Source organism: Melopsittacus undulatus, chromosome 9 (assembly GCF_012275295.1).
Source record: "Melopsittacus undulatus isolate bMelUnd1 chromosome 9, bMelUnd1.mat.Z, whole genome shotgun sequence".
In the NCBI taxonomy this organism is placed as follows: domain Eukaryota; kingdom Metazoa; phylum Chordata; class Aves; order Psittaciformes; family Psittaculidae; genus Melopsittacus; species Melopsittacus undulatus.
Window position 1 is genome coordinate 22,402,807 of NC_047535.1, and position 12,993 is coordinate 22,415,799.

The 12,993-nt window shown below is 37.0% G+C and overlaps 1 protein-coding gene across 2 annotated transcripts in view; it reads left to right on the plus strand.

Moving 5' to 3' along the window:
• BICD2 (BICD cargo adaptor 2) overlaps positions 1 to 12,447 on the plus strand; it is a 90,054-nt gene extending 77,607 nt beyond the window's left edge. The window contains exons 7-8 of one of the 2 annotated variants that reach the window (XM_031049217.2): positions 6,843 to 7,050; positions 10,257 to 12,447. In XM_031049217.2, the coding sequence (XP_030905077.1) occupies positions 6,843 to 7,050; positions 10,257 to 10,262 (214 nt within the window). In that variant the 3' untranslated portion in view covers positions 10,263 to 12,447. Of the gene's footprint in view, positions 1 to 6,842 lie in introns of both variants that reach the window. The other variant, XM_005149352.3, reaches the window with a different exon arrangement.
• Positions 12,448 to 12,993: the final 546 nt, after the last annotated feature.

The window sequence follows — 12,993 nt, forward strand, 5'->3', positions numbered from 1 at the left end:
TTAGGTTTCTTAAAATAGATTTTTGAGAAACAAAATACTGTATCAAAACAGAGGAGAAAAATCTAGCTTGGAATTTAAGCTTGAGTCTTGTTTCACTTAACTTTGCATTAAGGAAGGAGAGGGTAAGAAGACTGTAGGGTTCTGCTAGTTGTTTGGAGAGCACCTCTGAACCTGCAGTTTCCAGAGTACACTGTCATTAATAATGAAGCACAGGTATATAGATGCATCAAGTCACAATTCAGTTTAAAGTCCTTAAAGGATGGTTAGATGAGAAGCAGGAGGCTAGTATGGCATCACTTCACAGCCAAGAAAAGAATGCATTGAGAAAAGCTTGTAATGGATTGGACAAGAGAACAGTTTAAACACAAATCTGCATGTTAAAAAGTAAAGGGTATTTATTTTGCTATGCTAGTCGTTTCCTTGAGTTTGAATTTGTAGAATTTGAGTAAGCATCTTTATAACATTTCTGTTAAATCTAGGAAATGGCAGAAACCATACACAATGGAAGTACAGCATGGTTTTTCAGCTTTCTCTTTCCTGTGTCATTTTAACTGCTGGTTTTCTGTCATTTCACATAGCCTGCAAGTTTCTTGTCTCTTTAACTTACATGTTGAGTATTTGTGCACTCATGGGAGAACACCATAATCTCTTTTCTCTAGAAGTACCTCCTGTGTGACAGGTCACAGCCAAACTGTTGCAGTGGATGGAGTAAAGCAGGCTAAACCCAGCCAAGCTGGCTTCTTCTTGGCTTACATGGTCAAGGAAGGCAACAAACCCAAACAATTATATTCATATGAAGTTGCATTTGTCCTAATAAACCTTGACAGACTTAGTGTCTCTGAGAAGTGACTTGGGACACATCTTTACTCCTCTGATTAGAGACGCAGGTTTCTCAACTTTGCTGGTCATGTGTTCTCTGTTTCTTTTCCAGAGCCTGGGAAGAAGCAGGGATAGTAAGAGGACAGACATTTCTCATCCATATAAAATGAACATAGAACAGTAATCAAGAACCCTAGCAGCAGGAGAAGGTTTTCAAAAGCAGAGAACAAATGTGTCTGCTTGTAATTAATGTCTGTTCCCATGGTCCAGTGTTTCATAAATTATAAGTAAAGGGAGATACAAACAATTGCAACAGTCAGCAAGGGGACAAGTGGTTAAACAGTTAGGTCATACTGGAAAGACTGACAGCTCTTACCATGAGCTTAAAATTACAAGAGAGTGCTTGTGATAAAGAAACCAAGCCATGATTACACATAAGGAAGAGCAGCTAGCTTTTGTTGGTTAATGGAGAAAGGTGTTTCAAATGAATGCATACATAAGTTAAGAGTAATACAAGCACTGTCAGTTTTCCAAGTATCCAAAGCATTTGGGAAAACATTCTTGCATTCATGGACAGCAAAGGCCTGCAGAATATAAAGGAGTTTAAACTAATGCAGAGAACAGTGCAGAACTGAGAATTGTTGCTGAAGGTCTCCATCCTGGACTCCACACAGTAGAACTATTCACCTTCCCTAACAATGTCCTGTAGAGTAAATGCTCAGAGGACCCAGACACAGAAAATACAACTTTGAAGATTTCCTGAATGGGATTCCCAGATGAAAGTAACAGCATTTGCCTCCTATTCTTGATGCTAGATCTGGAGGTGATGAATGATGTCTGAAGAGAAAAATGCCTGGGCTGCCAGCACACACATGAAAGCAAGGAGACATCCAGGCAGAACAAAGGCATTCAACTATCTTATATACAGGCTACAAAAGCCCATGTGATATGTCTTGCACATACTCATGGTTAGAACACTAATGGGCCTACTCTAGACTGTTAATGTGTCTGGCAGTTAAAATGTGTACTGGAAGTAATGCTGGATATATTGAAACTCAACCTTGGTAATTGTGCCCCTTGTAGGTAGACCCTGGACCTGGGTTGCAAGGATGAGTTCCCACTCTTCTTTTCCCAGATATTTTTTAAGTGGCTGTGTCCACACCACTAATTACTCTGTGTGGTGCTTTGTTTGTATGCCTGTTGTTAAGGAGAGTAAAATATAAGAGGTGCCTTAGAAATATTCAAAGTAGTGACAATACCGGCTCTTGTTGCCTATTTGCCTATTTTGCTTTTAATGAAAATGGGAAGCAAGTTACGTTACCTGATACAGGAGACTGCTGCCACAGCAGTTATTTGTATCCATAGTGTTTTAGATAGGCAAGTCTTGGTTTCATTTGGCAATTAATATGAAGTGTCAGTGCTCATAGCCTGTAAAAAACAAAACAATTGCACATCTTCAGTGGTTTTGGGTAGAAAGGGGTGGAAAATTCTGGATTAGTTCCTCCAGGCCTTGCTACCTCCTTCAGTGGAGAACTGGGAAAAATGTCTTGCCTGTGTGGTAGCTTTGAACTTCCTTATAATGTAGCTCAATAGGGTTGTTCATTTCAACTTTGAAATATACAAAAGCAGCTTTTTTTTTTTTTTTAATTCTAGGAGGAGGAATTTGCCATCAAATTTATGATTACTTCTTGTTAGTTTTTATTGGTGGACATTTAGAAGAGCTGCAGTGTCCAGCAGTGTTGAGCTGATTGTTCCCTTTCAGTGATGGAGATAATTCTTCCCATATACTTCAAAGTACTAGAGAGATTTGTGGTCTGATTGCTTTAATAGTTTTTACTAATGGACATAGATTATACATGGCTTATTAGCAGCATTCTGGAAAACTATAGCTGGTTATAAGCCATTCTCTGATCTTAGTGAAAATCACAATGATTTACACAAATACAGGCCAAAGGATTTATTTCCTTCAAATACATAACTCAGACAAGATCAAGGTATTGAGGAAAATTAGTAATTAGCAAAGGTTTCCATAGATATTCCCTTAAACTTGCTTATCTATAATCCTAAACTGCCTAAATCTGGGATTTCTTTCTTCTGCCTTCTTCAGGATTTGTGCTTTATTTTGTTCTTCAGAGATTCTTGAAGACCGCATTACTGAAGCTGGGATGTGCATGGCTTACAACAGTGCAAGCCTAAAAATGTCTAAAAGATGCTTACTCAGCAGTGGGCCTTGTTCCTGCAGTCATGGGGGGGGAAGGTGATAAAATTCAGCCATTAATATTAATTCCTAATATAAAGATTCAATTTGAAATAGCAGCTGGCTAATAGCCCTTATAGCAGAATGCAGGCAGTGCTCATTTACACCATTTTAACTGCTTCTCTGCTAATGTTTCCCAGTGTTTAATAAAGCTGAAAAATTGTGATTTTTTTTTTTTTTTTACTCATCCCTGTTTGAATTTCTCATGTAGGTCTTGTGATCTCTTGAGCTAAAAGTTAAAGTTTTCCTTCAGTCACATCTGCTTTGCTTTCTTAGAAGTTGTCATGGGATACTAATATTGATTGCAGATGAGGGGGAAAAGTTGTAATTATGTCCAGGTGCATTTGGTTACATCCCTTTTTTTCTTTCTGGAACAGATCTTGATTCAATACTGAATTAGGCTATAAGTATTATTGAATATAGTACAAACTAAAGCTTAACTAAAATGGTTTGTAGAAATAAGATACAACTGGCATTTGTGGGAAGCAGTGGTATGCAGCTTTTGAAAATGAGACAACCCTTCTAGTTTTCAGTAATTTGGCTTAAGATAGTGTTTTAAAGGATTTAGTTTTTATTTTGTATCATTACATTTATCGTTCAGGATATTTTCTCTGTGTAGATATTTGCTTCAGCTGTTGTTTTTTTCAAAAATTCAGCTGATGTCTTCTTAAGATCCCTTTTTGTTGTTGCTAATTACCAGTCATAAGAAAACAGGCAATGTCAAAGCCTTCTACCTACTTAAAACTGTGAATGTGTAAATGTACAGCAGGTTTATAGTAATTTCATATTCTTTAAAGCATGAAAGCTCAATTATTTTCTGTCAAAGATGGTTTTAAAATTACAAAATTTTCCGTTGTTGGCTTTTGTATTGAATATACAGCTGTGAAGTAGCTCAGCACATGGCAAATGAAATTGGAAAAGGGAAGGTTCTTTTATCATTGTATCTGCAGGCCACAAGAATAGATACACATACCATAGTAATTATGTAGCAACTACCACTATGTAGAGCAGTGTTAGAGGTTGCGTCATCTTCAGTGCTTAGGGAGGCTAGCTTTCTGGAGAAAATTAAATTTGGGAGTCAGTGAACAGAAGGCAGATCCCTCTCCACATGCAATGTCTACATCCACTTCTAGGAAACTTTTCAATCCCCACTTGTTCTGATCAAGTGAGCAGTTGCTGTGTTTTGCATAGTGTAGTCTTCCTCTGACCCTCAACAGGTCTCAAGGCTGCATCACTTCATTTGACTTAAAGATCAGGACAACAGGTTCAGGATGTATGACTGTGTGTAGTCATAGTAGTTAACAGTCCTGCCTCTCCCTGATCCTCCTCTGTATAGGAGAGAACATTTATTAGGATACAGTAGAAAATGCAGCTGCAGGAATGCTACTGGTAACACTTCTTTTTTGTTGAGAAGGAAGGCAGAACTCCTTGAATTGAGTTTTATGGGAGGGATGGGGAATCTAACTAATTTAGATATTTGAAATAGTGAATGCCTTGTAATTTCTAAGAAGAGACAGTTGATGTTATAATTTTAAATCTGTGCTAACAGAAAGCTTGATGAGTTAATGATTTTCTACAATAACCCTTTGGAATCAAAATAAGGACTTTAATTATAGCGTGGCTCATGTCTGAACGACTGTATTGACTTCTAGACTCTTGACAATCTGTGTGTGTTACCAGTGAGCTCTCAGGTTTGGCACTGTGTTAGATCGAGAGGTGTTTGAATACCAGAAACACTTAGAGAAGAGGATGAAGGGCCATAAGCAAGACTATGTGGCATTCCCTACTCTGTTTTACTGCAATGGTTTTGTTTTCTTTTTGTTTCCTTGTTTATTTCTAAATGAGGCAGGGGGTCAGGGAGAAACCTGCCACTTGCCTTGGCTGGCTTTGATTAGTGCCTCTAAGTAGACAGTCTGCAGCAATCTTGACACTGCTTCACTGCACTGGAAACCGCAGGGCTAATTCAGCATCCTGTTCTGTACTCAAAAAAAGTGGATACATTCTGATTCACAAGAAAGGAGCTAGGAAAGGGGGAGCCTGGAAACTCCCCATAATTTCACCTTGCCCTTATCTCTTGAGAGTGAAACAAGGGTAACGGGGAGAGGTCACTTCAGTGTCAGATCATATTTTGCTGAAGCAATCACATTACATTCCTCCAAGAATTTGTAACACTTTCTAGACATTCCCCTGGTTTGCAGGAGTGGAGGTTTGAAGGAATCAGGTTTGGGTAGAAACTAAAGAAGGAAGGTAAATCATGATATAACCAGACTTGTGCTTTTCACCTCAAGTGTCATGAGTGTTTGAAAACTGGAGAGAAAACCCCTCAGGCCTCACAGTGATCTTCAGTGTGTGCCTTGCTCCCCACCAAGTGAGGAAAACACATCTCTGCCAATGCAGAGCAGCAGGCTGCAGGGTTAGTGGTGATGCTGTGAGCTGCTTATTTCTGTAGCCATGCCCTCATCCTTCACTGAGAGGGGAGGATGTTGTGCTCACAAGATGTACTGTTGTCTTTTCAGACATTCAGACATTGTCTTTTCAGACATTTCAGGCCATTTCAGACTGTGTTCTTCTTTAGTGCTCATGGCAAATGGGATAAAGTTTGGCCCTTAATGAATGATGATAAATGTCCCATTAAGTCAGGGGGGTTTCCACTTTGATGTTAAAAGAAGCTTCTTTGTGATTGTTTTTGCTTTTATGAATAAGTTTTATTTTACAGATGTAGCCATTGTAAATTCCAGCTGGTACCTATGAATACTTATTTTTCTACCATATACGTAATTGGTGTTCTATGTGTGCAGTAAATATGCATCTACACGTAAAGACACAAGTTTTCCCATGACGCACTGTGCAATTAAAGTAGTAGCTTTCAAGCTAGTACTTGACCATAGATGAAACAGCTTGCAGGCATCTGTACAGCTTCCCCTCCTCCCCCCCCCAGCATTCCCAGTAACATTCAGTTCCTTTGTTTATCTGTTTTAAAATTAATTTTGAAGGTGAAAACAATTATATAAAGGCCACTTGCTGTAGAGATAACAGTAATAAACCAATATTTATAGAATTTTTTAGAAATCTGAGTAGGTTAAAGTAGAATTATGAAAGATGCTAGCTTGTAACATTGCTGCTCAGTCACTAGTGGAAATCTGTTATTTGTTCTTTACTGTGAGGGTGGTGAAGTGGTAAATGGGCCATCCCTGGCATTGTTCAAAGCCAAGTAGGATAGAGCCTTGGGTGACATAGTCAAGGGTGAGGCGTCCCTCCCCTGATGGGTTAAATTAAATGATCTTAAGGTTCTTTCCAACCCAAAGTGTGAAGTAACAAACTATGAATTTCAGATGCTCATCAAATGGTAAAATTGCAATGGTCATTTTACAACACTCCTCAGACTCCAGCCTAAAGGTTGTAACTGTAGGGGTTTCTGTATATGTAAAGACAAAAGTAACTTGACTGCATTGTGTCTGCTCACTAAGGAAGGACATCTGACTAATCTTTAGAAATGAGTACTTTTATATCAGGCCCCACACTTTCACAGTTTAAGGTTGCTGTTAATTCCGCTACATCCTGAAAGGCATGAATGTGTGGTATGTGGGGTTGTAAGAATCCCAGTGAAAGTAATTGTGATTTTCTACAGTGTGGTTGAAGTTCCTGTGTAAAAGAGTGTGTATGCAAACAACTGCAAAGCTATCCTTGCTAATATTGGCCAGACACAAGGGATTCATGTGTTATAGATGGAAACAGAATTGCTAAAGATTGATATATTTCATTGCAGATGTGATGAATATGTCACACAGTTGGATGAAATGCAGCGTCAGCTTGCAGCAGCTGAGGATGAGAAGAAGACTCTGAACTCCTTGCTTCGGATGGCTATCCAGCAGAAACTGGCACTGACCCAGAGGCTGGAGCATTTGGAGCTTGACCATGAGCAGTCCAAAAGGGCACGTACAAAATCTTCCAAAGCCAAGAGCAGTAACCCAGGCGTAAGTCATATTCAGTCCTGCGGAGACAGGTCTGAAGGATCTGTCCTTAACAATCAGGTTTTTTGTAATGAGAAATATAAAATCTATTGTGACTAGGACAGGTATGAAGAAAAATCACATTATGCATCTTATCTTATGCTGTAACTGTCAGCGTAAATCCCCACTATCTAATGTCACAGTGAGTTGGCTTGTACTAGTATGTTGTTGAACCAGGTAATACAAATTGTATTATGGTGGTCTTAACTGTAACTAATTCATAAGTATGGGGATGCTGTTAACAAGTTAATAGTGGAAAGGAATTAGCTTTTTTCCACAATTAACATGTATGGGTTTTGCTGTTTATGGTAAGTGTTAAAAAAGTACACCTGATATAGCATATCTGGTGCTACTAATAGTAGTTTGTGTAGTACAAATGTGATCCTTTCTGCAGGGTTGCAGCATACTTCAGAAAAAGCATTTACAGGCAGATACAAACAGAAAACCTTCCTTATAATTGTGGCTTAAGAAGTGATTAAAAGAAAATGTTAAAATGCAGAGCATTTTGAAACTGGAATCAAACTTAATTTGCCTCTTGTGGCAGATATTAAGAACTTGCTGTCAGATCATCACTGTCCAAAGTCCTAAAGCTTTTATAGGCTATAAAAGCTACAAGAAATATTGGTAGGGTATGTTATTTACACTCTGCTTCCCTCTCTTCAGAGGGTTAACAGAATAAACTTGCACATTTATAATAAAAATATGCAATATTTACCCCATCTGATACAAAACTTAAAATTTGAAGAATTGGCATCCTATGTGGTAGACAGTTCCACTTTAAGAAGTTATGCTGTGGAAGTGTCATGTCCTGAAAGGATCTTTGTGGTCTCATATTGCTCCTTGCAAACAACTCTTTGGAAAGAATCTGTTTTATATATTACTGTAGCCACACAACAGATGTGTAGAATTAATGTGACTATGGTCTAGTATTGTCAGTCACAAAACAGGTTTTCTCAGCTTTCAGTATTAACCTAAATAGGGTTAGTATTTCAGAGCTCTGATCATTATTTATTTTTTAAATACACAAAAGATACTGCATTCCTTATGCAAGCACATGTTTCACAGGGCTCTACATTATAGGCACAGGAAATTGAACCAGATCAGTCTGCTAATAATTATTTATGAAGTAGTTTAGTTTACATGTTTATCTTTAAAAAAAAGTGAACCTTTGTCTGCTATTAAACTTCTAAGAGGCCTTTTTAGCCACTTAGTTACAGTATATTTAATAATATAGAAGTGTACTTCATAATTGGTGCCTACATTAGAGAAAAAGATTGAAAATGTTGATTCTAAAATTGTGGAAAACTTGTGGAGCACAGGAAGGCACGCTTCTCTAAACCAGAGTTTTAAAGTGCCTCAAACTTTATTTTAGTGTAAAGCCCTGTTCATTTTGTACTCTTTCAAATAATTTTGTATGCCTCTAGTATTACTAAAAGCAGTGTGGGACTGCAAGTTGTCTGCTTGATCGTGCTGTTTTATAATACCATTCTAATACTCCTGGTTTGGTACTGCCTCATCTCACTACCATTTCTTATAGATGATCAGCAGCTTGCTTCCTGCACATTGCTACTCTGCTTATAAGTAGTCAGGAGATATCACAGTACTAATATAAGGTAATAAGGAGCACAGCTTGTTTTTTCAGTGAGGGGAAACCAGAGGGGATTTTGGCTTCTCAGATGTTGGGGGAGGGGGAAGGGGAAGACTTCTAAATTCATGCAGTGATACTTTAAACAACTGGAATATTAGAAACCTTGCTACAAAGCTGGGAATATTGGAATGCCACAGCTCAGTGCCAGAATTGCATTTATCGTTATTGAGAGGAGGAAAAAGTGATTTAACTCTAATATGTTAACTTCATTATTACTCAAATATTCTCAAACTTCACTGCTTGGTAAGTTTAAAGAAATAGCAATTCTGGCTTTAGGAAACCAGGCCCTGTGCATCCATTATTACTTTCTTTTTAGAAAACATTGAGTTCTCCTGAATTTGAGCTTTAGTATTGCTAAGTAGCAGGTCTGATATTTTAGATGCAAGACATCTTTTAACAATTTTCAATCCTGCTTTTCTTGTTGCTGCACAATCTTCCAAAAGGCCTTTACTCTTCTCATTGTTGCATTAAGAATAATTTAAAAATACTTTGTAAAAGCCACATTTGAATGCTAACTTTCTCTGCTTCCATAGAAACAGTTACAATTTTGTTTCCACTACTAAAGGTAGGAATCTTTAATACAATTTTCACTGCTTCCATGTCTCGAATGGCAGTAATTTTGCAAAGTCCTAATGGCAAAAGGGTAAATTGGAAACCATAATTGGATGCATTGTTAGTTTATTTCAAATTAATTGGAACTTTCTTTAAAGATTTCAGTGTTACCACCACAGTGGTACCGGGCAGACAGTTGTACCAGACTATTGCTATCAGTCTTGACTCACGCTTTCAGTTCCAAGTAGGAACAATTTTGCTGTTATGCCAGTAGTCTCAGTAGTCATTTTCATCTTCATTAATTTCTGTGAATCATCAAAAAAACAAGCAAAAAAGCCAACCTGACTGCTGTTTGAGCTTGTCAAGTTTTTGGTTTGACTTCTTGGAGGACATGTTACAAAAAGAAGTGAAGAATGGTGATAAGGTGACTTGATCCTGCTGTTTGTATTTTTAGATAACATTTAAGATTGAGTCTTGTCATTCTTGATTAACAGTTTCTTGAAAAGTACATTTTCTGTAAGTCCTTCATATCACTTTCCAATGGGTTGGGATAAAGCATGGAAAATTCCTTAAGCTGTCATCTACCTCTGCAAGCAGGCTCTTCTTCTGAATTATATTCTCTGCATTGGCCTGCATGATATAGCTGACTTGCATGTTTCTGAAGAACCTGAAGCTTCACTGAAAATGTTTCTTGCACATTCATTGCTATTAAGTTGTGCTTGAACAGCAAAGCTTTATTCAGTACTTGTAAGAAACATTCTTTCTGCAAAGCTATTGCTTCCAGGCTAAACTCATACAGCATTGTTTGACTGGTGAGCTAAGGTGGCTGCCTCTACCCCAATAAACTAACAGACACCCTCAGCCAACTAACCTGCTTTTGCAGCACGTTGTTTTCAGTTCTTTAATTGAGAAATAAACACTGATTCTTATTTTTTTTTCCCTAACGCTATTTTATTTTTCCATTTTCCAGCTGTAGAATAGTCCCTGGAGAAGGCCTTTCCATCAGTGCAACAACATTTCTTAGCCTCTTTCATTATGGTAGCCCATTGCACAAAGAATGAAAACCACTGACCTGATCCTAAATTTTGAAAACGCCTTTTCCTATATATACTACCTGAAACTTCCTTTTTATGTCTGAAGCTATAAAACAAACAAGCTTTACCTAAAAGTGCTGCTGCAGTAAGAAAACTTACAAGTGCTGAAGAAACTTACTTCAAATATAATGATCACCATATTAGTTTATGATCTACTAGAAATGTTCACATGGAGGAATTTCTTATTTCATTGCAGATACTCATTTTTATCTGATTGTTAAACCTGTGCACTTTTCATATTTTGATATTTTTCTTTAGCTTCTTTAATTCTTTAATTCCTTTTGTAGAATGATTTATATAAATGAAGTGGTTTGTGCTCATAGTGTCTCTCCAATTTGGGCTTGTGATTTTTGAATTCTACATCAGCATGTGGCAGAGATTTTTTTTTTGGGGACTCTAGGTTGTAGTTAGAAAAGAGTTTCAAAAAAAAACCAAACAGGAGCTCTGCTAAACTGTGCTGTGCTTCAGCAGCTTTTTATTATAAAATATTAAGCTTTATATGTTTAAATTACTGTTTTTTTTTAACTGCCATGTTAATTAAGAAATCCAGGGTATTCAAATTCTGGGGTTTTTTCATATTGTATTATTATTCTTAGGAATAGTTCAATGTAACAAGAAGAAAACTTGACTCTGCTCTGGTTAAAACAGTAATAGGCACTTGAAAAATATTAAAGTAGTATTACCTATAAATTCCAGAATTCCTGGGTTCTAGGAAGTTGAAGTATTATTGATTAACAGAATTTTATACAACTATACCAGTTAAATTCCAAATTGGAATTGTTTTGTTACTTTGTCATTTTATTGTGCCAAATTATGGTACATCTGGAAAGAAAAATTCTAAAGTTGTCAATGATAGGTTGTTATATATCAGCGCCTTTCTGTCATTAATTATTGCCAGTAGTGCCTTTAATCATTTTAAGGAAGACTCTTAGAATAGCTTAGTCTAAGTCCTGTAACTTAGAATAAATGGAAAAGCTGGTTTGGAATTTATTTAAGACATGGAGCAATAAGTGAAATTGTGTGAACTCCTTCTTCGCACATTTTAATGGGTAGTCTTACTATAGAGATTATATATTCAAAGAATTGTAACAAATTCTGTTAGTCAGTGATATTTCATCAGGCAAATCCTTGCAAATTCAGGGCTGTAGAGAAAAAACAACAAACAAAAACAAATAACAAAACAAAACCATCAAACCTAAACAAACCCAAATACACTGTGGGAACCAAACAGACTCATGTTGAACAAAGAAGCAAGATATATTAACACATTTGTGGTAACAGTACAGAACGCATATTGGGAATGTTGATATTATGTTAGCTTTGGTGGTGGTGGATGCATTTAACCATAGTATTGTTTGCGAATGTGAACAGCAAAGCATTGATATCTTCTCTTGCATGTTGTATCTAATTGTAATTTCAGGAAACAGAAACAGAAACAGAAGTGCATCAACAAGCTGTGCCTATTGCTCAGCCATTTGTTGAGGCTCACATGAATGATTAAATTGGTATTTGTCGAGGGGGAGCATTCCCACTACTCAAAAAAAGTTCAAATTGAAATAATATGGACAGTGGACAAAAGATTTCTGTTTGCTGGAAAGAACATTATTATTCCTAGACGTGGGGACTTGTATTTCCATCTTCTGTTACAGTATTGATTCATAAGAAATATTGTTACATTTAAAATAACTACATTTCTATGTGGGTATTTATTTGAAATTATGTCCAAGTACTGTATTATGTTTTATGTGCATTACCTTTTAGTGGTGGATTGGTCTCCATTTAACATCATATGCATGTATTCCTGCCAAGTAACCTTTACACAGATCTGGAAAAAAGTTAATAAATAAATAATAATAAAAAACAAACAAACAAAAAACAACACAAAAAAAACTTAGAGAGAATGTGGAAATTTCTGAGAAGTGTAACTGTGTGTCCATGGGTGACCTGAGGGGTAAAGGGGGCAAAACCTTACTTCCAAATTAATAGAAATATGTTTAATGTAGGAAAGATCTGCCTGCGTAAAGGTAGTCACATCAGCAGTATCAATAAAAGAAAACAGGAATTGCATTTTCTGCCTGGTGTTTTTGCTTTGAGGCAGCGTCATTTCAGTTAATATTCCTGAGCCATTTTCAGTGTGGGGCTAAAGAAATGTTAATTTTTATCTGAGAGAAACTATAAACTTAAACCTCACTTTTCTGCAGGTCTAGAAAACTGATTACTTGTGCTCATATTTACCCTGTGTGTTGTTCCATGAAATTCTCAGGGACTAGCTTTGGCCCTGATCAGACTGGTTTAATCTGTTTCACTGAATAAGCGTGCAAACACTCATATACTAGTACACAAACTAGTACAGGGAGAGTAGGACTAATGCTTTTGGTGGCAGTGGTGACAAATCTTCCTGAAGTTACATCTTAATTTCTCATATACTCTCCAAAATGTATTAAGATGTTGTTTATCTAGTAGAATTGACAAATAACCCTGAAGGAGTGTGCTTACAGTCTTGAGGGCGAGTCTGAGGCTTACCCCATCAATACAAGGGTATTCCTTGGTTGATGAAATATGGTTCTATACTATAGTTTAACAACTCTTCAGTCCCCAGGTGGGATTCCTAGA